General features: G+C 48.6%; 11 protein-coding genes across 11 annotated transcripts; 5 read left to right on the plus strand and 6 right to left on the minus strand.

Moving 5' to 3' along the window:
* Window positions 1-320: 320 nt before the first annotated feature.
* On the minus strand, window positions 321-691 carry N7537_007318 (uncharacterized protein; the record flags this gene model as incomplete). Its single annotated transcript, XM_056898375.1, has 4 exons — window positions 321-327; window positions 384-499; window positions 555-563; window positions 623-691. 4 exons carry the CDS (start codon window positions 689-691, stop codon window positions 321-323), a joined length of 201 nt encoding a protein of 66 aa, XP_056750451.1.
* Window positions 692-3058: 2367 nt separating this feature from the next.
* On the plus strand, window positions 3059-4899 carry N7537_007319 (uncharacterized protein; the record flags this gene model as incomplete). Its single annotated transcript, XM_056898376.1, has 2 exons — window positions 3059-3093; window positions 3144-4899. 2 exons carry the CDS (start codon window positions 3059-3061, stop codon window positions 4897-4899), a joined length of 1791 nt encoding a protein of 596 aa, XP_056750452.1.
* Window positions 4900-5167: 268 nt separating this feature from the next.
* Window positions 5168-7371, plus strand: N7537_007320 (putative 5'-nucleotidase; the record flags this gene model as incomplete). Its single annotated transcript, XM_056898377.1, has 4 exons — window positions 5168-5271; window positions 5353-5563; window positions 5623-5816; window positions 5880-7371. 4 exons carry the CDS (start codon window positions 5168-5170, stop codon window positions 7369-7371), a joined length of 2001 nt encoding a protein of 666 aa, XP_056750453.1.
* A 228-nt stretch (window positions 7372-7599) lies between these two features.
* Window positions 7600-8994, minus strand: N7537_007321 (uncharacterized protein; the record flags this gene model as incomplete). The annotated part of the gene is made up of 1 exon (XM_056898378.1): window positions 7600-8994. One exon carries the CDS (start codon window positions 8992-8994, stop codon window positions 7600-7602), a length of 1395 nt encoding a protein of 464 aa, XP_056750454.1.
* Window positions 8995-9468: 474 nt separating this feature from the next.
* N7537_007322 (uncharacterized protein) lies at window positions 9469-11493 on the minus strand (the record flags this gene model as incomplete). The annotated part of the gene is made up of 3 exons (XM_056898379.1): window positions 9469-10650; window positions 10712-11042; window positions 11162-11493. The coding sequence occupies 3 exons, from the start codon at window positions 11491-11493 to the stop codon at window positions 9469-9471; spliced, it is 1845 nt and encodes a 614-aa protein (XP_056750455.1).
* A 1025-nt stretch (window positions 11494-12518) lies between these two features.
* On the plus strand, window positions 12519-14144 carry N7537_007323 (flavin-containing monooxygenase; the record flags this gene model as incomplete). Its single annotated transcript, XM_056898380.1, has 2 exons — window positions 12519-12806; window positions 12858-14144. The coding sequence occupies 2 exons, from the start codon at window positions 12519-12521 to the stop codon at window positions 14142-14144; spliced, it is 1575 nt and encodes a 524-aa protein (XP_056750456.1).
* Window positions 14145-14350: 206 nt separating this feature from the next.
* On the minus strand, window positions 14351-15106 carry N7537_007324 (uncharacterized protein; the record flags this gene model as incomplete). Its single annotated transcript, XM_056898381.1, has 3 exons — window positions 14351-14757; window positions 14831-15043; window positions 15094-15106. 3 exons carry the CDS (start codon window positions 15104-15106, stop codon window positions 14351-14353), a joined length of 633 nt encoding a protein of 210 aa, XP_056750457.1.
* A 513-nt stretch (window positions 15107-15619) lies between these two features.
* Window positions 15620-16759, minus strand: lcp5 (small subunit rRNA maturation protein LCP5; the record flags this gene model as incomplete). Its single annotated transcript, XM_056898382.1, has 1 exon — window positions 15620-16759. One exon carries the CDS (start codon window positions 16757-16759, stop codon window positions 15620-15622), a length of 1140 nt encoding a protein of 379 aa, XP_056750458.1.
* Window positions 16760-17125: 366 nt separating this feature from the next.
* Window positions 17126-19245, plus strand: N7537_007326 (transmembrane 9 family protein; the record flags this gene model as incomplete). The annotated part of the gene is made up of 4 exons (XM_056898383.1): window positions 17126-18227; window positions 18284-18621; window positions 18684-19119; window positions 19178-19245. The coding sequence occupies 4 exons, from the start codon at window positions 17126-17128 to the stop codon at window positions 19243-19245; spliced, it is 1944 nt and encodes a 647-aa protein (XP_056750459.1).
* Window positions 19246-19788: 543 nt separating this feature from the next.
* Window positions 19789-20805, plus strand: N7537_007327 (EF-hand domain-containing protein). The gene is made up of 4 exons (XM_056898384.1): window positions 19789-19837; window positions 20008-20093; window positions 20165-20460; window positions 20516-20805. The coding sequence occupies exons 1-4, from the start codon at window positions 19827-19829 to the stop codon at window positions 20693-20695; spliced, it is 573 nt and encodes a 190-aa protein (XP_056750460.1). The 5' UTR covers window positions 19789-19826; the 3' UTR covers window positions 20696-20805.
* A 666-nt stretch (window positions 20806-21471) lies between these two features.
* N7537_007328 (putative kinesin family protein (KinA)) lies at window positions 21472-24493 on the minus strand (the record flags this gene model as incomplete). The annotated part of the gene is made up of 5 exons (XM_056898385.1): window positions 21472-21700; window positions 21764-24189; window positions 24244-24338; window positions 24408-24433; window positions 24489-24493. The coding sequence occupies 5 exons, from the start codon at window positions 24491-24493 to the stop codon at window positions 21472-21474; spliced, it is 2781 nt and encodes a 926-aa protein (XP_056750461.1).
* Between the last annotated feature and the right edge of the window lie 94 nt (window positions 24494-24587).

Genomic DNA, 24587 nt, shown 5'->3' on the forward strand with positions numbered 1-24587 from the left:
TGAAATTAAAAAAAAGGGAAAAAAAGGAACAAGGAACAAGGAACAAGAAAGATGGAGGCTAATAAAGTATAGATCAGATAACGGCAAACGGCCCCGAAGTCGGCCCCGGTCGGCTACTCATTCCGGCCCGGCTATGACCATTTGGGGTAAAAGCGATTGCCGAGTTATCATAGTTCAATATGTAGACATCCATGGGATATATACGTTGTCCCTCGAGTTTCAGTTCAGTTGTCTTCTTTTTGCCTACTACCCTGCATCGGAAATAAAGTCCCGTGTTATCGAGGATCGACCAACACCAGAGGTCTGTACCGGCCTACCATTCAAAACCTATTTCAACGTGAGCTTATATTCTCAAAATGATTGAAAGGAACTCATATTCATACGGCAACATTCTTCTTTGGGCATCTAATGATGGAGCTGGAGGTGTACTGGCAGTTGTAGTCACCCTTTCCATTGGTGTAGATGCGGACATGGTCAAAGTTGTAGGCTGTTGTGCATCCTAAAAGAGATGTTAGACTATAGTAGAGATAAAATAGTTAGGTTACTAGGCATACCTTTCGGTACTTCAGGATAAGAGTCAGCAAAACAACATGGAATATAGCCTTAGACAACAGAGACTTACTTCTCGACCACCATAGGGAATGGCAATCACGGTTCCCATGAAAAGCGTACAAATCAATTGCAGACGCATGATCGACGAGAGGATTATCAGAATTTGAAATTCAAATTCAAGTTTGTCGATCGCGTTCGTAAGTCTGGGTTGAGGTGGATGAAACAACTCGACTGAACCGGGGGATAACGACCGTCAAAAGGGCACGCAGAAGGTAAATTGCCTTCAGTTAATTCAATCAGAACGTCACTATTGGGATTTATTAACTTTCAGTTCCAGCATTAGTGGACGAATCCAAATGAAGTGATATATCAGGGAATATCGTGGTGATGGAGAGGGTGTGAATCATAAAGCTGGCGCTGGTCATAGAAGGTCGGAAAACAAGCTTCATTGTCTACAAACCACCTCCTTATCTTTTGACGTCTGCAGCCAGAGAGCTGACGTCAATAGAATGTGTGAAGCATGTCTTTCCCATCCTTAGTAACATCTGCATTCCACCTGCCACCTCTCATATCCCTTGATTGACATGCCAGTTCATGGGAATCTTCCGCTTGCATCTTCCTATGAAGAGGAGATGAGTTACCTAATAAGAGCAACAAAATGCAGATATCTTCTGGAATGTAATATTTAACATCCTCTAGCTGGTATCTTTTAAAAACTCAGTGTCCCACATCATCATCATCATCATCATCATCATCATCATCATCATCATCATCATCATCATCATCATCATCATCATCATCATCATCATCTATCTATCTATAGCTCTTCTCGTTGTGACAATACTTCCTCCAGCTCATAAACATGAGACAAATTGACAGCACTAGATCTAATGATACCAGTCCAATGCCCATGTAAAGCGTACTGCGGTAACCCCATAGAACATGGTGTCCTACATCGTTAACATGCGTTTCAACCGTGTCTGTAAATCATAGGCTAATGGAGATAGAGTAGTTCACTGTTGTAGCAACAAGAGAAGCAGCTAGTCCTTGGTGGTGACGGGGCATAGAATTGTTCAATATCAAGGTCCTAGATGGGAAAGACATATCCTTAAGGGCGAATGAATTAACGACGCTGAACACCAAATCTAACACGAAAAGATCTAAAGACTTATATGCCCTAGGGGGAATTAGGCTCACCACAAATGCCTACGCCCAGTAGATTTAATCTATAGGTACAGTGGCAAAGACAGAGAGGCCAGCCGTGAAAAATGCTATTGCGCAAAATATGATAACGCTGGGTGGCAAGCGACTAAGTAGGAATCCCGTGACTAAAGCTGCCTACGGTACGTACTAGTAGTAGTGGCCGCCGACCATTTGGCCCTAGCCAACAGTGGAAAATTACCTTTGGTCACTTCTATGGATTGATAGAAGTAGTAGATGATAATCCCAAAACTCGACCAGCCGGCTGCGATATACCTAAGCACCTAGGCTAATTCGCCAGTAGAGACTGACCACGAGAGCAATGGGTACCGCCGATGATATGGACTAAAGCAATAGCAATGTTGAGACTAGCTTGAGCCATGAACTGTGCCATCCACACCACACTGATGAAGACAGTCTCCTAGAAGAGTGATTTCGGTGGTTCCATTTGAGACTGAGACGTTTCTAATCGTGGCAACATCTCGTCGTTTTCATGTTGTGTGGATATTATGGCTAAAAGACCAAGTCCACAGGAAGCAAGAAACTGAGAGAAGCTGGGAGGAAAAAAAAAATCAAAAATCAAAACCTGAAACAAAAACCAAGCTGCCTTTGTATCTAATCCACCAAAGCGGAAGCTCAAGTTCACCATCTTCCGTCAGGCCCGATCCGACGGAATTGGAAGTGTCAATCTAAATCTTTTGCAACTTTTGATATCTAACAGATTCGTTGGATTTAAGGCTTACTTTGTGTAATAGAGTTGTAAATAGTATATGCAGTCTCCTATTGCGCTAAATGTTAAATTCAAGCTTGGAAGCATAATCTATACCTGAAAGAACTATATACGGAGTATATATCAACTTATTTACGCTTTTGATTGAAAGTATTGATCAAATCAGGTGTCCCAACTTCCAACTTAATCTACTTGAATCCAGTCCATTAATTCCTATAGGATGCCATATGTTCAATGTTCTAATATAAATATCAAGTGCTCTCTGTTGAGACCTCCAGAGCTCCAGGGCTGGATGAGGGGTTGTTAGTCAGCATCACATGCCATCTGTAGGTGCCCCAGGTTCTTTCAACTTTCACTTCGCTTTTGCATTCTTTCATCGCGAGTCTCAATAATGTTGGTCGCAATACCAGGTTGACTAGCCATACGGCTCGTTTTATAATATTTTTTCCGTATTTCCATTTTGCTTCATTCTTCGCAAACCCAGCAGACGGCGTTGACGCTGCATTTTCCCCGCGGACCACCAAAAAAAAAAAAAAAACACAAGTGACGCAGGCCCAAGGACAGATATTGACCTCCATGACAAAATCACCACCTATTGTATTTATTGCCAGGTGAGTACTTACTTCTATTGCACTGCCTCCGCTGCTCACTAGCCTTCTAGACATGGCGCCCGCCTCGATGCTGCAGACAAAGATTGGCACTTGACCTCTCCAAGCCCTTTCGACCCACCTCTTTCCTACGGAGGATGGATACAGTCTCGGGCACTTGGTGTGCGTATAGGAAGCCTACTAAGGGCCCGACAGTTCACTGGGGAAGATCCAGAGAATCAGCGCAGCCATCATCCGACCTCGGATAAACAGGCAAAACCCACCCCCGCATCTTCGGACCTGTCCCAACGATATAACGTCATTATTCATACCTCTCCTTACCTTCGATGCCTACAAACTGCAATAGGTGTTAGTGCCGGTATCCACCAACCAGCCTCGGGTACAGAAGCATCCGAAGAAACTAGTTCAGCTCCCACTGTCCCCACAGTTTCATCAACCCCTGACCAGCGATGTCTGCTTCGTGTCGACGCATTTTTGGGCGAATGGCTATCACCCGACTACTATGACCAGATCACGCCCCCGCCAGGCTCGGACAGAATGGTGGCGTCTGCCAAAGGGGAATTACTCCGTCGTGCCGAGGTCATCCCAGCCACCGATGGTTTGACAAGGGCATTGTCAGGCCACTTTCCTGGTGGTTGGGGCAGCCAGTCCCATCCTACTTCGCCGGATAGTGAAGACCGTGGCTTGCATTCCACAACATCCCAGTGCCAGCGTGCCAGCACCCATGACACTGTCCAGAACCCTATCCATCTCAAGCATGCAAAGAAGTCTCTCGGTCGCCTGGAAACGGACCTGCCGCCTACTCTAGATGCATATTACGTACCTCCAACCCCCACCTACGCCGTTTCCACCTCAGATCCTATTCCTACAGGCTATGTTGCTCATGCACGGAATGCATGTACGAGGATCGACTACCAGTGGGACAGTATGCGCACGCCTTATTGGGGCACAGGGGGGGAGTTCGGCGAGGAATGGAGTACCATGCACGAACGGGTGCATGATGGATTTCAGCACATGATTAACTGGTACCGGGAACAGGATCTATCTGACCACGGTTCTACAGTGGAATCCATCGAAGTAAATGATGGTAATACACAAACGGTCCTCGTTATCATCACACATGGTGCGGATTGCAATGCTTTGATCAGTTCGTTGAATGGACACTCGGTCCTACTCGATATTAACACAGCTTCACTCACCATGGCTGTGCGACGCAACCGTGTCAATAAACCCGTGCATGACATGGATCACACGCCTAAATCTCCGGGCCCAGACAACCAATCGGTGTCACGGGAATACTCCTTGCAGCTTGTGGCATCGACAGATCATCTGCGCCCCGGAATAAATCCCTCACAGCTCACCTCGCTGTCATCTCCCTCAATCCCTGTACTTTCACCGCCTCCGCTCCCTTCGTATCGGAATCGTCTTGGCGCTCGCCCATCGCTTCTCCAGGAAACATTAACAAACGGGCCACCTAGTACTAGCTCTCGGACATGGACGCTGGCGATCCGCCCGTCAACTAGTTCATCTACTTCTCAAGGTGCCTCTGGGCTTTGGAACTCAATCTCGTCACCCGCTGATAAAGCGGACGCAGAGGACAACCTAGTGCCGAACTTTGGTGATCGGCCGGTCAGTAGTCAAGATTCGGAACTTTCTGATAGGTCTGATAGGTCTGCAGATCTTGGTTGGACGAAGCAGTTACCACAACGGACAGTGTCGCAGCGTGGTTTATGGGGGAGTGCTCAGCCATTGGGCGATCGTGAAGCTGGAACAAAGCGGCGATGGACGGTGGCGGAACAGAAGCTGTGAAATCATTCTCTTTATTGAATTCTAGGATACCTCCTGCATGGCGTTGTGGTCTTTGCTTTGCTTTTTTTTTTTTTTTCCTTCAAATCGTATAATTACCATGACACCCCAACCCTCAGGCATCTACCAGGCACCAATGCCGCGTTCCCGGAGCTTCCCCTCATGTTTCTCTCTCCTCTTTACTCTTCCCCTCTCTGTCTCTCTCTCTCTCTGTGTGTCTCTCCTCACTTCGAATATCTCTTCATAGCTTTTCCATAACATCGGGATTTCCATGTCAAACATCGAAACAGACGGTCTCTCCGTCACTTATTCCGCTGACCGAACTGGGTCTCCGGATCTACGGCTGATCCACTATAATGATGTTTACCATGTCGAGTATGCGCTCATCTCTCCCTCCTTCCTCTCTCTGCCTTTATAAACTTCAACTTAGAGTGGTATTAATTTATGTTATTATAGATCCGGCTCTGCAGAGCCCGTCGGCGGGGTTTCTCGGTTCCAATCCCTTGTAAATCACTACCGTTATCACCCACAGTTCGCCGGGCAGCCCGATATCCTGACCTTCTTCTCCGGCGATGCTTTCAACCCGAGTATCGAGAGTACAATCACAAAGGGCAGACATATGGTACCATTCCTCAACACAGTGGGCACCGATGTAGCGTGTGTGGGTGTGAGTATGGCAACCAGCTGCCCGCCAGGCACATGTACACCGTTAATTCAAGCATCTAGAATCATGATCTCGATTTTGGAGTTGTCCAATTCCGCCATTTGGCCAGCCAATGTCACTTCCCTTGGCTTCTAGCGAACGTTCTTGACCCGGCACTAGGGGAGGATACTCCAATAGCTGACTGTGGGAAGTCTCGCATGTTGACCTCCTCCAATGGGCTCAAAATTGGTGTGTTAGGTGTTGGGGAAAGAGAATGGTATGCGCTACTGGATTGCATCTACTAATGACTTTATTTCTTTGCTTACTCGGGTTTATTCAGGCTTGGCACAATAAACTCTCTTCCACCTGATTTGATCTACAAATCCGCATCTCAAACAGCTCGGGTGCTTGCGAAACAGCTCCGAGATGAAGGAGCCGACATTGTCATCGCTGTCACCCACCAACGTGAACCGAATGACTACAAACTAGCGAACAACCTGTCATCCGATCTTGTGGACATCATTCTCGGAGGCCACGATCACTTTTACGCCCATGCCGTTGTCAATGGAATCCATGTGATGCGGTCAGGGACTGACTTCAAACAGTTGAGTTACATCGAAGCTTTCCGCAAACCGGATGGTTTACCTGGTTGGGATTTTAACATTATGCGCCGAGATATTGTTCGCTCAATTCCCGAAGATCCTGATACCGTGGCAATGGTGGCTCGGCTCACTTCCAGCCTCAAGGCCAAGCTAGACAAGCCAATCGGATTTACAGTCAGCCCGCTCGATGGCCGGTTTTCTACTGTGCGGCAGCGTGAATCTAACTTGGGTAATTTTGTCTGCGACCTGATGCGCTTCTACTATGCGGCTGATTGTGCCATGATGGCGGGCGGCACAATTCGTGGCGATCAAATATACCCGCCAGGAATACTGAAGCTAAAGGATCTGCTGAATTGCTTTCCTTTCGAAGACCCCGTGGTATTATTGCGCGTCCGTGGCCATGCATTGCTGGCTGCACTCGAGAATGGGGTTAGCCAGCTTCCTGCACTGGAGGGGCGATTCTCGCAAGTATCCAATATCAACTACGGGTTTAAACTGGACGCACCGTCGGGGTCACGCATTATATTCGCTCGTGTTGGCGGCGAGCCCATTGACTTGCAGCGTGACTATATTCTCGCCACACGCGGCTACATGGCCCGAGGCAAAGACGGGTTCACATCATTGCTTATCCAGGCCGAAGGAGGTGAAGTGGAGGAGCTTGTGTCTGAGGAAAACGGTGTGCTCATCAGTACAATCCTACGGCAATATTTCCTAAGTCTCAAAGTACTCGGGAAATGGAACCGTTGGAGCGCCAGCTTAGGCCGACACTGGGGTACTGTGCATCGCAATTTGCATGGTGAAGGCTGGCTGAAACCGGCATCTCCCAAAAGCGAGAAAAAAGTAGGCGAAAGACTGAACACGCAGCCCACTGTTCGACGAACAGCCCGGTCAGCATACTACTATGGTCGATTTCCCGAAGAAATCGAACAGGGCACCGACGTTAGCACTGGGGACGAGACGAATGGAAATGCCATGGACTCCGACTCAGATGAAGATCCAGACATCCTCACATCCTCGCGACCAACCACAAATTACGTCACTCAGCCAGCAAAATCATCTGCCGAAGAAGAGCATCGTCTACAAATTGCGCGGCGAGTTGTCCGAAAGTGGATGCGGCACGCAGGTCTGCAGTCCAGAACGTTGAATACTATGGACGGCGAAGGGGAATTTACTCCAGCCTGGACGTCGGGAATCTCTCCTCGACTGGAAGGACGCATTGTGGAAGAGTAGATGTGCTCCTCTGCCTTTTTTATTTTTCTCTTTCAGATTACTTTTCTTTCGGGTTCTTCTTCCGGGTTGTCTTCGTTTTCGGGGATTCTCTTGTCCTCTCCAACTTATTATGTTCCCTGTTCCCTATTGCATCATATTGCATCATGCACACGCACATACGCTGGGTGGCCTGGCGTTTCTGGATGGACGAAATGCATCGATACCCTGAATATTTTCGAACTATCCTATTCAATCGGCCTTCTTCTTGGGAATCTCTTTTTGCAACAGATAGTCTCCTCCTCTCCAAGCCTTGTAAACCCCGTAAAGACCACAAAATGGCCAGACGTCCCAAAGGAAACGTTTGATTGATCCCTTCCACCCTCTCTCGAACTCTCCACGATGCGGGCCGGGGAGATCGGATTCATGCACTCGAACCTTTTCGTACAGGGATGGAAGGTGTTGTGCATGGTATTTTGCCCGTAGAGAATCATAACCGGGCTTGTTGTAGATGGCCCAGAACTCTTCCTCTGTATAGTAAGTATGTGCATATAGCCATTTCTTTCCCCCCAGACTGTGGACTTTGTGTTCAAGCTGCCGATTTTGGGCCACGAATCCGGCCTGATCCGTGGTAGCAGCAGGCCCCCAGATTCCAAAATTGAGCAGTTGGGTATTCTGTGTATCCACATTCACTCCCTTTCGATCATCCGCCGACTCTCCTTCTAGCCCACCGGCACCTCCTGGTGGTAGCGGACAGAGCCAAAGCGGATATTGTCCGAAGTTTTCAGGACGATCCAGCCAGTCCAGGAACTCGGCAGCAGCGGATATTGGTACACCGATATCTTGGATAATATATCGACGCGCAAGCCCACTGACGTGTAGGGCGTGATACATCACCTGAGTGTGCATGAATCGGTTGAGAATCCAACGTGTAAGGAAGGTGAAAGGAACACAGAAGTAGCGAAAAGCATAACGGGCAACCCAGAAACCACCTCGATCATAACGGAAAAGATAGTCAGTGAGAGGAATGTAGTCCACTGCATCTGGCATGTGAGGTGAACTCTCTCGATCGGAGATTTGGGATGTCTTGGATTGAGCAATTCGGTCGACATGCAAATAGAACCAATCGTCTTGTCGGCGCGTAAAGTGTCTTAGCTTTACATTAGAAGTTTGTTTAACTTGTCTCCCAGCACAAACGACGACCTTGTCCCGTGCATAGACGATTCCGTCCAGATATTCAGTGCTTGGATCAGCGCTAGCCTCTTCAAAGGCCCGCACCGCATCCTTCATGTTAGAACTGACATAGTATTTCAGTTCCACCAATGGCTGTGACTTTTTCAGTCGAATCTCCAATAGGGTGACGACTCCCAAGGTGCCGAAGGAAGATGCGGTGCCCCAGAACAAGTCAGAGTGTTTATCCGCCAATTCCGATGCCGTCTCGACGCGGCCGTTGTATGCCTTCACCACCTGACCATCTGCCAAGACCATTTCAATCCAATTGACTGTATGATCGAAGAATCCCTCACGGAAGGAGCTACTCTCCCCGGATGTCCCTGAGAATCCGCCACCAACCGAGATGTTGGGGAACTCGACAACAACCAAAGGGACCAAACCATGGGCCTTGGTGGCAGCCACCAGAGCACCCATAGAGACATTGGGCTCAACTATAGCTGTACATCGGTTTATATCAATCTCGAGGATGTGCGTGAGAGATTTAGTGCTGACCGTGTTGGAGAGTGATCGATTGGAGGGTCGAGTACTGTTGGTGGTACCATGATATATACGAAACGGTTGCTGGTGACTGTGGAAGTCCGATACCCGTGCTGAGATTTCTTGTACAGCTATAGTATGATCCATTATAGGAAAAGAAAATAAGTAAATATAAGCAAAAGCCAGAACATAAGAGATACAAGGCACAAGAGAATGGATGAGGAGAATGAGGGGAATGTCCCGAGGGTCTCCGCATTTAAAGTGACGTCCACTGTGCCCAGGTGACATCTATGGATGACTACATACATTATGTACATTATGTACATATAGCAATTGTATGAAATCAAATTCAGAACTACAATATCGGTATCATCAACATAAAAGAGAAGAAGAAGAATAGAAAACCCAAACTTATTGGACGCCAACTGGGCGTGCTCCAGCAAGATTGACTACCCTACCACCTCCAGCTGCTCCGATTGTAGGCGCCCGAGGCTGTACCCAACCAGGAACACTGGAGTCATGGCTTTCACGAGCAGAGATAGTTTGCCAAACATTGGGGAATCCTGTGGGCAAGATCCCTTTGATCTTGGCACCAGGAACGGCGAATCGAGGCTCACGATGGAGAAGGTAACCGCCCATCAGCCCTTGTGTGATCAAAGATGCGAAGATCGACTCAATCTCTTGCATCATGGACATGTCTGCTTCTGTCCTATCGTCGACGTCGTACGCATATGGATCCAGTTCGTAATCGTCATAATTCTCTTCTGGGTCTCCATCGACCAATTGACCCGGTAGATTAGGCTGTGATCGCCCTTCCTCGGTGTAGAATCCATCCGGGGCCAAGAAATCACCATATTTTCCTAGTATCTCTTGATCGGTGGCGGGGCTGGCCCTCCCATCTGTCACTTCTAGGCGAGCGTAGTCGATATCTGTAGGTTCGGAAACAACTTGTGATCCATAGAGGTGGGGGGTCATCGCAGCACTGGCCGGGCCATTTCCGGATGATACGTGCTGCATTTGTAGCCATCGGGTAGCCACAACGAGCTTTTTAAGGTTGAGGACTGGTGGAGGACCCCTCTGCGCCTGCGCCTGTGGACCTCCATAGGAACCTCCATACATGAAAACCTTGCGTGCAAAAGATCGCCACACAAGAATCTCACAACGATTTCGGAGGGTAAACAGAATTCCTTTACGTGCGAACCATTGGGCAGTCGGCGAGCCAAATAAGAGATGTTGTCGGAAAGCCAGGTAATCTCCCCGGACAATCAATTGACACAATGGCTGGAAGTGTGCTGCTAATCCTTGTGCTTCCGGTCGTTGGAGGAGGGCCTGGGATGGGAATCGTCCCAAGATAATGTTGCACGGAATGAGGTATGAGAGGATCAAGTGTCGTTGGCTTATGGCCTGGCGGTGACATTGGTCATAGGCGGCCTGCAAAGCGATGCGGGCGGGGAAGAAGAGATTATTGGCGAAAAGGTATCTCCCGAGGTAGTAGAGATAGGTGACACGCTGTGAGGCTGGGAAGTAGGCCAAGGGGGGTGATTGGGCGCTAATGCTTGCAAACATCTGCTCGGCGTTGCGCAGTTTGCCGCACTGGGTTCTGTCAGCATCAAGTTCCGAAACAAGGTAAAATATCTGGGATAGACCTCCGTACCTGGAATAGCAGTTTCAGGCAGAGATTAGCCATGAGGTAAATACCGATGCGCTTGCCCTCCGGCTTACCAGTAGGGCCGGGGGTGCCGGTGCGATCAGTGAGGCACTTGATGAAGGCTTCGCGCACCACATTGGCCGATTTCTCTACCAAGGTCACCTTCTCAATGCTCTCGTCTTGATCTGCCAGACCTTCCATTCGTCGAATATGCGCGATCAGGTCCGGCCGACGATCGAGGCCCATTGCCAATTTTGCCAGAACTTTGGACAAGTAGAGAACCGTAGGAAGAACGACGACACCCATTTGACTATCTCCGAGGGCGAGCACACATTGACTGCAATTGATGAGAAGGTTGGGTCAGCTTTCAAGCTCGAAAATATGAGTAGCATCCTCGTCTTGGGGGGGGGGTGACAGGGCGCATTCAGAATCTACCACGAGGGCAGCAAAACTTACTTGAGCAGCGCCTTCAATTGATTGTATGTTTCCAATAAGTTGTCGGTATTCATATCGCGCAGGAAGATCAGGTAAAGCTTGACAAAAGTCGGGAACGCCGTCCATGAGCCACCCTTGGATCGTGGCACGAGAGGCTCGCATCGTTGAAGTAGTTCGGCGTCGGTTTTGGAGCCCGGGGCATAGTGCTGTCGTAGTTCACCGATCATGCGCTGGTAGATCTCAGAGAGCGGGGGCTCGAGCTGAAGAAAGTCCTGAACTTTGGCGCCTTCGCGCTTCTGGACCAGTTCCTGCAAACTGCCGAGGAATTGGTCGAGGACGGGGGTTTGACCCATGTTGAAAGAGCGAAATGCTTGGTTGACTGGTAGAGTCGCACCAGGAGAATTAATTCGATTGAACGATCATTGTGTCATTTAAAGATTCTTAACGGTCAAAGAAACGAAACCCCAGAGGGTCGCAGAGCCAAGAGGCTCATCTATTGATGGCATTGATGGCAGAACCCGTGACCGCCCTTTGTATACAAGCATGGATGTCCGTGAAGGGGAATTAATTCAATTCTCAATTATATTCAATTGTGGTAAGGCATTGAGTATGTTAATGGATATGGCATCGATAGACAATCTATCCTAGTAATCCTAGTCTGGTTTCAATGGACTGGTGTCTACATTTTAGCTATAACTCGATCTAGACAATATGCGGCACAGAGATGGCTATATTATGTCTACACAATACTAGGGAATAATTATCATCTGCTGTTTCAAACATAATGGATTAAGGCTCCCTCTTAAGAATGATTCTCCTAGAAAAATGATACTTCTGTCATTTTAATAGGTGTACTCCACGCATATATGTACATAAGCCCTCCAAGAGTGATATATTATTCTACTGCCACCCAATTGCTTTTAAATACCCATGGTTAGAATACTCTCCGGTTAATTCGCCCTGTTGGGATTATAACATCATAACAGTATTGTATTCTAAAACACAACTTGCTAAAACTGGTCGATATTCGTGGAATTGGCAAGGTCGACCGATTTCACATGAGATTTCCTTATGTGGGGACTTTTATGGAGAATAAATCAAGCCAATACATAGACTACTATTATATTACAGTATCTCATAGGTTATAGTCTACCTAAGCATGTGCTGGGTACGTGTCTGGGATCCTCTTTTGCCCAAAAATCCAGGTTCTCTGCTAGATGATGTCATCTAACAGTACCATCACATGTAAAAGGGCATAACGTCACAGCACTGGGAATTGGAAGTACAAATATTTTTGTTTCTTCTTTTTTTTACTTCTCAGTTGTCCGCAATTCTCACTTACGCAAAAGAGAGAGAGAAAGAAACTAAAAAGGAAATCATGGGTTCTGAGTCCTTTGTCTCGGCGCTCTCGGCCTTCATCCGGCATCCATTCGTAGAGACCTTTACCTGGCTCTACATGGCTATGCAAGCCGTGTTGGTTTACATATTTTCTCCTATACCCCCACCCCCTACTGCTCAGAATCCCAATCTTCCTCGAAAGAGAGTCGCAGTGATTGGCGCAGGCCTGACCGGTGTGTCCTCGGCTGCCCACTGTGTTGGCAATGGCTTCGATGTCCAATTATTTGAATCTAGACCCAAAGAACAAGGATTGGGAGGCATCTGGAGTGTCAGTTCAACTTTCTGTTTTTGGGTAAAATACCTACTAATACCTTTATAGAGAGTCAATTCCACCTCCGCATTACAAGTCCACAGTGTCATGTACCGTTTCCATCCTTCGGTCCAGTTCGACAGTGCATATCCCACCCAGCAACAGATAAAAGAGCAAATCGTCGATGTCTGGAAGAGATATGATCTAGAAAGACGCACTGCCTTTGAGACCAAAGTTACATCCGTGAAAAAGACTAAGAATGGTCAGTGGATTATCAACAACGACGAAGAGCAGTATGGCCGCTTCGACGGTATCTTGGCTACGGTAGGTGTGTGTGGAGATCCTAAGATGCCACCGCTACCCAGCCAGGAAAAATTCAAGGGCCAAATCTACCACTCCTCTGAATTGGATGGCAAAGACGCCAAAGGCAAAAAGGTGCTCATTGTGGGAGGCGGTGCTAGTGCCATCGAGGCCTTGGAGTTCGCCGTCAAGAATGAGGCTGCCGAGATTGATGTTCTTGCTCGGTCCGATAAATGGATCATTCCTCGCAATATACTCGTGCAGTCTCTGCTAGCGTGTAATATCTTTGGCCAGGAAACCTCACTCTCGTGGATTCCCGAATGGTTGCTGCGCAAGTTTTTCTATCGTGATTTGCAAGACATTGCGCCGACAAACAAGGGAATATTTACCGGAACTCCAATGGCAAATGACGAGTTGTTTAACCAGATCCGTGAGGGCAAAGCCCACTGGTTACGAGGTGACATCGTCTCTGTGGAAGAGAAGGGTGTGATGTTTAACTATCGATCTAAAGGCGTCCCCAAGGGAGGACCTGGCCACGAACGACTGGTCGAGGGAGACATCATCGTCATGGCAACTGGTTTCAAACGGCCTTCATTGACCTTTTTGCCCGATGAGTGTTTCGATGAACCCTACGGACCGCCTAGTTGGTATCTCCAAGTCTTCCCACCCAAGTACCCGGATATTTGCGCAAACAACAGCACCTACGTCGATGCGATTGGTACTGTGGGTAATATGCACATTGGAATCTACACGCGATTCCTGCTCATGTTCTTGACCGACCCATTGACCAGACCCACTGAAGGGTGGATGAAGACTTGGATTGATTTCACCAGGTTTATGAAACGTCTGGCACCCACCGGAGCATTTGACTTTTTTACCTATGCTGAACTGATTTACTGGTACTTCTTTGTCCTTGTTGTCAACCCGTTCCGTTGGAAGTGGGCGTTGTTTGTGTTCTTCGGTATTGGTCGAGGCTTGCCCTTGAGATTTGTGGAACAGGAAAATTCGTTCCGCAGGGAGCTGAAGAAACAGCGCAAGTCAAAGAAAGCTCAGTAAATTGGGTTGCTATGAAACATGGCGAATGCCATGGTGGAGGATAGAGCGAAGTGAAAGTTATGAGGGTCATCATAATTCGAATAAGATGCTTTATTGGCGGGTTCGGCCGACAATTGCTAAGGGACATGTATTTTACGTGATATGAAATCAGACATAGCGCTTGTATTCAATAATGTCCACCTGAAGATAGAAAATCTACTCCATCATTACCCTTTTATTTCTGGTATCTTCTTCTCCATGTTGTAAGCCAGGTTACCCCCGCGCAAAAAGCGACCTGGGATATAGCCCTCCTCTTCCAGCCACAGTATAGGCCATAGCAAACTCACACCCAGGACACAGAAAAGGGTTGCAATGAGATGCCAACCGAAAACAATCCAATGCCCAATATGCGGCATGATAAACTTGACAAACTCCGAGGTTTGATACAAATCTTCTTGCTTGGAAATGTAGTACATCTTATGGTCGCCATTGGTCGTAGCCTCGCTCTTGACCGATTTGTACGTCAGATCCAAGACAGTCGTGAGAGTCACCGGAGCGACATGGAATGGAACAAGCCAAATGGAGAAGATCTGTGACATATTCACATAGAGCTTGAGTTTATCCTCATCAAATGCTAGAAGATTGGGTCAGAGTTTGCAGTCAAAATTATGCTGTCCACGACCTTAGAACTTCTCGTATTGACATACCAATAGAATGAATCTCTAGCTCGATCCGGGGTGACATGATCTTATACCATTGAAATATCTTTGAAACCCACCATCTGCTACCTTCAAAGTTGGGTACTCGGCAGAATGGATGAACAAAAGATGCATTGTTGGTGAAATACTGCTTGAGGACGGTTTCTTGCAAAGACGGCGGCGACTGTGTCAGATGCCGGATAACGATAGGTATATCGGTCACTATAAGGATGAGCAGGAGATAAAAATAGAAGATCAAATTGGCAACGCACCTGGGTTTTCCATGTTGATCAAGGTTCAAGAGTGTTGTTGGGAAGAAAAGAAGCAAAAGATATCATGAGTTGGCTCCCGGGGATACAATGACGTCATATTTGACTGGGTTTAACATGTGAATTGCATCTGTCGTACCTGGTCACATCAAAGTTCGACGGCTACATATATACCCAAATAAGTACTTCTTAAACAGGTGATTTCTTCCAATGTAACATGATTTATAGAGATATCGAAGATCATCCTTTTATCAGCCTTAGGAGGGTTCCAAGGCTATGCCAGATGCCGGTCTTGGTCCAGCATGGGTCATTATCTTCCTGCGGTAAGGCAAAGCATACACACCTAGACACACACAGCCATAGATTGAATTGATCCGGGGAAATCATATCCTTCAATGTATGTCGTAGAATGTAGATACAGGTATGCATTGGTCAAGATGGACCTTGGGGTAATCAAGAAAACTCCAAAGTAAGTGAATGCCAGAAAGAAACGCCTTTGAACATGGAAATTGTCCGCTCCAACCACTTTTTACCGCTTCCAGCTGTCAACCTTCTTTCGTCGCTTGTCGAAGATTTGACCCATACCCACACCATCACCTCGTTGCCCGTCCTCGTTGCGGACTCGCTTCCGACTCTTTTCGAGTGCGGCTCCGTTGCTTTTGGTTCTCCGGGTGAGACGTTCAATATTATCTGCGCCCTCGTTGAGTCCCTTCCATTCATCGCCACCATACGTGGTATCCTTTCCACGACCCCGCTTGGCCAATTCCTTCTTAGTCTCTTTCGGCAATCGGACAAAGTTGGTCTCTTCGTAGGTGGTACGCTCTGCCTCGCGCTCTCGGTCTTTCTTCGACTTGACCGTTCGGCCACCATCAATGATTGTGCTACCGATACTGGGCTCAGCCATAGGCGCGGACGACATTTCAGCGCTGACGAATTCATCGATGACGTTGGACCGAATGGGCCTGCGGTCCTGGCGCTCGCGGCGCTCAGTCGTAGGCAAGGAAGTTGGCATGATCCTCGGGGGGCGATAAATGCCATCTCCAGGTCCTTCGACGGCGCCCTTGGAGGGCTGGGGCTTCTTCTGCTCGGCCACTCCCTTCGAGAAGGCAGAAACATTGGGTCGGTAGGCCATTTCATCGATATCCTCTTCATCCTCGCTACCGCTAGCATCTTCGTCCTCCCCTGATGAGGCTTCGCTGTCTGATGTCGCGGCTTTGCGGCTTTTCTTGGTCTTGGCCGGCTGAGCCTTCTCTGTCCGCTCCGCATCCTCTGCGGCCTTGATAACCTTGTCCACCTGGTACTTCAAGCGTCCTTCCAAAGGACGAACACCACGCTCGAGGAATACCCGAAGCTCGATCAATTTCTTGCGAATATCATCTTCGAGAGAGTTGTCCGTCGATTGGCTCTTCTCTTTCGGGGTTTGTTTCGCCGACACATTTCGCAGTTGGAAGATAATCAGGAATACGAGGTTCTGCAAGTAGGAGAGAAGTATTTCGCTCTTGGTGTCGAGGAGAGAGATGCCGTCTTGGGGAGGCTCGATCGTGACATCGGAAGGCGCATCCTTGTGTGGCTTGGGTAGAGAGGAGGAAGTTGTCGATAGACAGGTATTCAGAGTCTCGAGTAATGTCGATAGGCTTTGAGGGCGTGCAGACGCCTGTGCTGGGGCCATGATTGAAAGTCGATGGTTTATAGAGAACAATAATTCGCGAAACAAAAAAATTTGGCCGCTTCGACGATAAACATAGTCACGTGCGATAAGCACAAGGCACCAAGGCACCAAACCAGGCATCCGTAGATCGTCATTGCCAGTCTGTCACTAGCAGTCAGTTACTTTGGCATTTTTACCTCTCTTTGAGTATCGCGAGTTTCTCACAGATGAGACCGTGATTCCGACTTCCTAGGGTAGCTTCTCGCTGTAAAGGACCCCCTTTTCTTTCACGAACGCCCATTGAGACCCTAGCTCTACTCCTAATCTCTGCCAAACAAACAATTGAGGTTGATTTCCAGGCTCCCAAATTCTATAGAGACTCTCAACATGCGGTTCACCGATCGAGCGTTTCTTCTCTCGTCGACTCTACTAGCAATCCCTTCTTTAACTTCGGCCTTCTACTTGCCAGGTGTTGCACCAACCTCCTACGACGAAGGACAAGCAGTTCCACTTTATGTCAACCACCTTACCCCCAGCCTGTCTCGCGATGATCAGCTTCATTCGGTCTTCTCATATGACTACTACCATCCAGCATTTGGGTTCTGCCGACCCACAGACGGTCCTAAAGATGTGAGGGAATCTCTGGGGAGCATTCTATTCGGTGATCGAATTCGCACCTCGCCATTCGAGCTTCACATGGCAAAGAACGAGACGTGTAAATCGATATGCGCAGAGGCCAAATTCGATGATCGGAGCGCAAAATGGACCAATCGGCGAATAGCTCAGGGCTACAACATCAACTGGATTGTGGACGGGCTCCCAGCCGCGCAGTTGAACTATGACGGTGTTACCAAGACCAAGTTCTACAACCCCGGCTTCTCTCTGGGTGATCTGGATGATAATGGGCAGGCTCTGCTCAACAATCACTACGATATTGTGATTGATTACCATAAGGTGGGCTTTGGCGGCAAGGATAAATATCGCGTCGTTGGAGTGCTTGTCCAGCCCGAGTCTCGCAAGGATTCCCGGAATTTAGAAGGTGGGACCGCTGAATGTGGTACCCAGGGCAATGTCCTTACGCTCAACGAGGATGGAGAGACTACAGTCACCTGGACGTATAGTGTGTACTGGAAGGAGTCCCCCACAGCCTGGGCTACCCGGTGGGATAAGTATCTTCATGTCTATGACCCCAAGATCCACTGGTTCTCTCTCATCAACTCGGCTGTGTTTGTGGTTTTCCTCGTGGGTATGGTCAGCATGATTCTAGTCCGCGCACTCAAGAAGGATATTGCTCGCTATAACCGGCTGGATTCGTTCAACCTGGAGGATTTGGATAGTACTTCGGCCGCGATCGAAGACGGAGTCCAGGAGGATTCTGGCTGGAAGTTGGTCCACGGCGACGTCTTTCGGTGCCCCCAGTCTCCACTGCTGCTGAGTGTGATGGTTGGCAACGGCGCCCAGCTGTTTATGATGACCGGTGTGACTGTTGGTAGGTAGTCCGACTCACCCTCTTCTCCTCTTGGGTACTAATTTTTGATTTTTTAGCATTTGCCCTACTTGGTCTCCTCTCTCCTTCCAATCGTGGATTCCTAGCTACTGCCATTCTCCTGATTTCCGCCCTTTTCGGTGGTATCGGTGGTTACGTGTCGGCGCGAGTGTATAAATCATTCGGTGGCGATGCTTGGAGGCGCAACATTATCATGACACCTCTGTTCATCCCTGGTATTATATTTGGTACTTTCTTCACGCTGAATCTCTTTGTTTGGGCAAAGGGATCCAGCGGTGCTGTGCCATTTGGAACTATGTTGGCACTGGTATTGATCTGGTTTGTTATCAGTGTGCCATTGAGTGTGGCAGGCAGCTGGTTGGGATTCAAGCAATCGGTATTGAGATCCCCCACCCCGCATATGCAAACATTCAAACAACTAACCTCACTTTCCAATAGCCCCTCGAGGGTCCTACTAAGACAAACCAAATCCCCCGACAAGTTCCTCCGATGGCTGGTAGCCTGCGCACAATTCCGTCGATTCTGCTGACCGGAATTCTACCATTCGGTGCGATTTTCGTCGAGCTGTACTTCATTATGACTTCCCTCTGGACCAACAAGATCTACTACATGTTTGGCTTCCTGTTTCTCTGCTACGGCCTGATGATCATTACCTCTGCGGCTACTACCGTCTTGCTGGTATATTTCTTGCTATGTGCAGAGAACTACCGGTGGCACTGGCGCGCATTTATAGGCGCGGGTATGACCGGAGGATATGTCTTTGTGAATGCACTCATTTTCTGGGCGACACGAGTTAGCTTTGGTGGGATAACTGGGGCGGTGCTGTATGTGGGCTATTCGGCGTTAATCGCCTTCGTTGTGTTTGTTCTGACTGGTACGTTTTCATTCCATGTCTTCCAGATGGGCTTTTTTTTTTGCTAACTTCTGTCCAGGTTCCATTGGTTTCTTCGCCAGTTGGGCATTCATCCACCGTATCTATGGCTCAATCAAGGTGGATTAAATGTCTTCCTATTGGAGCTTGTAACATTTAGCCTTGCATCTTGGGGTCTTCACAAGACAAGACTTCCCTGTTCTCGTGTGTTTTATGGTTTTTTATGGGGGATTTTTTTTTTCTTATACTTCTCTCAAAAAATAGGCCCGCCCTCATCATTGTTTGGAGAGAAGTCTGCCTCATCACAGATAGGTTGCAAATGTTTTGATATGGAGAAATGAAGGTGGACTTCTATGTATATATACGCCGATATGATGAGATTGTCAAGTTGATAGAAAAGTGCCAAGCCCAGAGCCTCGGGATGTTCTGGACTTCCACATTCTCTCTCGCCACCTTTTATCTTCAAACCTCTTCTCTATTCTTAGAAACCTGAATTTGTTCTATTAGTTTGTGATTTTGTTTCATCTTGTTTCATCTTAAATCGTTCGGCCCACTCCTTGCGTAGACCTACAACTCGCCACAACTCAGCCACACATCCCGCCTGTTTTTACCCCGCGTCACCACCTAGCCCATTGCAGGACCACCTCTCCCCGATTTGGTTTGAAGTTGGTGCGCTTGGTACTGTTCGAGGTGTTTCTGACCATCTGACCATGGGCAAGTCGTAAGTTCTACCATCCTCTCACATTGCGATGGATAGGACCCCACGGGTTTCAGAATCCGCGTTTATCCCGGAGAAGAAGCCAGGACCAAAGGCCCCGTACTTTCGGTCTGAGATGTGGAATTTCATGCGAACTGAATGCAGAGAACACGCGCTAACACCGTGTTTCGCAGTCAATCAAAGCTTTCGCCGACGCAGCTCGATGAGCTGCAAAGGGCAACGCATTTCGATAAGAAGGAGCTACAACAATGGTATAAAGGTATGCGGAGATATGGGACACGTATGAAACAAAATTCAAAAGCGACTCACTAATTGTGGGCATGTCTATAGGATTCCTCAAGGACTGCCCCTCCGGCACCCTGACCAAGGAAGAGTTCCAGAAAATCTACCGGCAGTTCTTCCCCTTCGGCGACCCGTCATCCTTTGCCAATTATGTCTTTCGCGTTTTCGATTCGGACAACAGTGGGATGATCGATTTCAAAGAGTTTATCTGCGCCCTTTCCGTGACTTCGCGAGGCAAGATGGAGGATAAGCTGGATTGGGCATTCCAATTGTACGATATTGATGGCGATGGGAAAATCACTTATGACGAAATGCTGGCCATTGTCGAGGCGATCTATAAGATGGTATGTACAACAGGGGGTTTGTGAAATCATATCCTAATAACTAACGGAAATATAGGTTGGATCTATGGTGAAACTCCCCGAGGACGAAGATACCCCGGAGAAACGCGTACGGAAGATCTTCCGGATGATGGACAAGGATGAGAATGGCAGTCTCGACATCGAGGAATTCAAAGAAGGTAGCAAACGGGATGAAACCATCGTCAGTGCCTTGTCGCTTTACGACGGATTGGTTTAGATTGTTGCTTGGGCGAAATACTGGCGCAATGTGAGGCATTCTCTTTTGGACGGGCGAGGGGGATGCATTGCATATTCTCTGTTTTCTTTTTATTTCCTATTTCCTATTTTCTGTTTCTCTAGTTTATTTTGTGTTGTCTTCCTCTTTTCGATTACCCCCCATGTCTTTTGTATATTTGAGACAAGTACAATCTTGGTAGTGAAGTGTGTATGTATACAGTGTCTATCAACTTGGCTTTAGACTCCGACTTTGATCTGACTTCGACTGTGTGCTGCTAAGTAAAGACTATAACCTCCTTCAGGCAGAACGAGAATGGTGAGGAACGAATCAATCCACTATCGTCTCATATATAGTAGTATGTCACATCAAAATCACTAAAGTCGACCCCGCCGCAGACTAACTACTAGCTCTCCTCCATTCTATCTGGAATTGATGTACAAGGGTATCTGGAAGACACAAGAGCCAGTCTCCGGCATGCAGGGCACGATCTAATGTACTGGAGTTGGGGGAATGCAAGGAAACATGGGGAAGAAAATATGTATCAAAATGACATCAGAAACAAGAAAAGCCTGCTGACCAGATGATCAAAGAAGAAAAAGAAGAAACTCGTGAGACAGCGTAAAGAGGAATCAATATAGACCAGTATTAGCCAAAATCAACCACATGCTAGTGAAAGAAGCACGAATTGCACGAGATCTGGAGTGCACGGCAGACTGCCATCAAGCCTCAGAAGCAGTTGTGCAAGGAACGAGCAGCTTTCTGACAGTGGGTTAGGATCATCGGCGATCAAAAAACCAGCTGCTGCGCTTCCCGGTCGCTTCTTGCGATTGTACGCCCGCGACGTTCGCATTCGCCGGCCCGTCACCACCCCCGCGTAGTGGCTTCGCGATGCGCGAACCCCCGAAGCTAAAACTCGCATTCCCATCCATGCTCGGTAAGCCGCGCGTGGAGCCTTGCTTCGCCGCTTCGAGACGTTCCTTGACAGCGGTGAGTTGAGCCTCGAATCTATCAGCAGAGTTAGTACTGAATATCGTCGAGCAGAATCCGGGGGAATCAGTTAACACATACCGGTGGTTAGCTTGGGTAAGCTTCTCTTGGCTCTCCTGGAGCAGGGCTTCCAGGCTGGCAATACGCTCATTTCTTGCAATCAATTTCCGCTCAGCGATTGCGACCTCCTTCTTCAAGCTACTGTTTTGTTCCACGAGTTGACGCTGTACATGGGTCAATTGCTCGAGGTTGCGCTCCAAGAAGGCCATCTTCTTCTGCTGAGCCCGGTTGTTTGATGATCGAAGGACGTTGTTATACTGCTCTCGTGCATCGTCCAAGGAGATTTCCAACTCGACGACACGCTCGCAGCGGTTCTGCAGGTCACGCATGAGAGACTTCTTCATGGCATCGAACTCGGTGATTTGCTGCTGCAAAGTCTTGCTTGCAGCACCATTGGTGGAGGTTCGGGACTGGGTGTCGACAAGAGATTGTCGCAACTTGGTCAACTCCTCATCCTTGCGCGAAATGTCAGAGCGAAGATCCTCCGCCGCCGCAGTCTCAGCCTCCTTCTTTGTCACGTAAACCTGCTCTAGTCGTCCTCGAATCTCTTCCACGTCGCCCTCGCCCAAGTTGCGCGTCAGGAGACTCTCATACTCTCGTTGGAGGTCATCTAGCCTCTTTTCCAGGTCTGCACGGCGGCTGTCCTGCAGCTCGCCAAAGTCACTTCGGTCGTTCACGGTCAGCTCGGCTTGTCGGATAAAGCCTTGCGCCTCGAGAAGATTCGTGCGAAGGTCAAGGATGTCGTCTGGTGCAATGACTTCACCTTCGGAGCTGATTTGGTGTAGAGCATCGACGCGCTGGATGAGATCCTGCAGCTTGCGTTCGTTATCGGAGAACACATCGCCACCGAGATCAAACCCAGCCATCATCTTCGCCATCTTTTCGGTCTTCTTCTTTTCCTTCTCATCAAGTGCCGCAGTGGTCTCCTTTGCCCTCATTCGGACATCCAGAAGCTGTTGCTTCACTTCATCTAGCTCGCCTGTGAGTTCCGAGTTGGCCTCCCGGAGGCCATCCATGGTGATGGCGGCTTCCTTGCTCTCATAGGAGACCTTCTCAAGCTGCATGCGGAGCTCGTTGACTTCTGTTCCCAACCGTTCATTATCCTTGCCCGTTCGTGCGCCATTCTCCTTCATAGACCTAAGCTCGTCGCGTGCCTCGCGGAGGCTGCGCTCCACGTTGACAATGTGGGACTCCTTCTCCGAGAGCTGGTCTTGGAATTCATTCTCACGGCGCAAGAATTCCTCACGCTCGTCCTTTTCCAGCACCAGGCTGGGAGTGCTGGACCGATCTCCAACCCGTGAATCTGGGCGGGGGGTTTCTGAACGCGCAGTCTCCTGTAAACGCGAGGGAGTACTCGGTCGTGGGGCACGGGCTTCAGTCTTCGCGGCACTGACAACTTCGTTTCCTCGCGAAGGGGTCCATTGGTCCTTAGGAACGCTATCACCGCTACGCCACATGCTGACTTCGCCCTCAAGCGCTGAGATGTAGTTTTCGAAATTCGTCATTTGACTTTGCGCCTTGCGCAGCAGTTGTTTCATCTCAGATGAGCTCAGCTCTGCATTGACCTTGGCCTTGTTCTTGATGGCCTTGGCACGCACACCGAAACGCAAGGTTGAGATTGTTTCCGCATCGTTGTAGCTGCTAGGCGAACAGTTGATAATCAAGGTCGTTCGAGAGTTACCACCGAGAGATTCTTGAAGAATTCGAGTGAGTTTGGAATCACGGTAAGGAATGTGTGTCGATTTGCCATCCGTCAATGCGTTGATGACCATTCCCAGCGCACTCAAACTCTTGTTGATCTTCTTAGCCTCCTCCAGAGTCTGGCCACTTGCGCCGGTCTTTCCGACCTTTTCACTGCCGGCCAAATCAACTAAAAACAATTGACCACTCTTAGCGGATCCAGTCTCGACATTTTTCTGGGTGACGGTGATAACGAAGATAGAGTGGGAGCGAGACGATTCTTGGTTCATGTTGGTTGCAGCGACGGCGCGTGCTGCTCCTCCCCGGCGCATAACTTCGTAGACCTCCTGCACGCTGGATACGTAGACTTCCAGCAATCCTTTAACGTAGACTCCGCGAGCTTTCTCTTCGTGGACCGGCAGGTTGTCGTTTTGGGGCACGAGTAAATCACGGATCCGCTCCATGTAGATTTCCATATAGCTGACCCGTACGGTGTACTCGATGTTGCTCGGGCTAGTCAAGATACTGGCGAAGATTTGCTCGATCATGCGTGGAATGATACCTTTCCCTATGTCATCATCGATGTCGGAACCCATCATCGTATATGATTTTCCGGCACCAGTCTGACCGTAGGCAAAAACTGTGCCGTTATATCCATTTAGAATATCGTCCACAGTCGGTCGGATAGAGAAGTCGAAGATGTCGTTTTGCGCGGTGTCCATAGGGAACACCCGATCAAACGTGAAGGCCCCTGTGCCCTCTCGGGACTAAAATATCGGTCAGTATAGTCCTCGTGGTTTCTGGTTTTAGATCGGACTCACGTTGATGCTACAAGACTCTTCATTCTCGAATTCGACGATGGGCTTACCCCCAGAGGACAATTCGACCTTGTTTTGTGGACGGAACCTAGCAACCACTATAGACGTACAATCAGTCTCAACCCCAGTAAAATGCGCCTTGGTTTATTATGCTAGTCTGTGCATACCCTTGATGGTGTTCGACCCCGCGGACCTGTGGAACCATATTAGCGATGGCCAACACACGATAGGATCAAGCGTATACTCACGCCATGTTTGTAGAGTGTGGCTTAGCTATGACACGCGCAAGCTAGAAAATATACCCCGAGAAGGGGTAGGTGGACCTCGGAATTCGTCAGAGGCGTGTC

This window comes from Penicillium hordei (assembly GCF_028827395.1).
Source record: "Penicillium hordei strain IBT 12815 chromosome Unknown utg000004l_segment0_segment0, whole genome shotgun sequence".
NCBI lineage: Eukaryota > Fungi > Ascomycota > Eurotiomycetes > Eurotiales > Aspergillaceae > Penicillium > Penicillium hordei.

What these genes read in the sequence shown, in the direction of transcription:
- N7537_007327 (XM_056898384.1), top strand. An exon ending in GCTACAACAATGGTATAAAG is followed by an intron (nt 20,094 to 20,164) that starts GTATGCGGAGAT and finishes GCATGTCTATAG; the next exon opens with GATTCCTCAAGGACTGCCCC. An exon ending in TCGAGGCGATCTATAAGATG is followed by an intron (nt 20,461 to 20,515) that starts GTATGTACAACA and finishes ACGGAAATATAG; the next exon opens with GTTGGATCTATGGTGAAACT.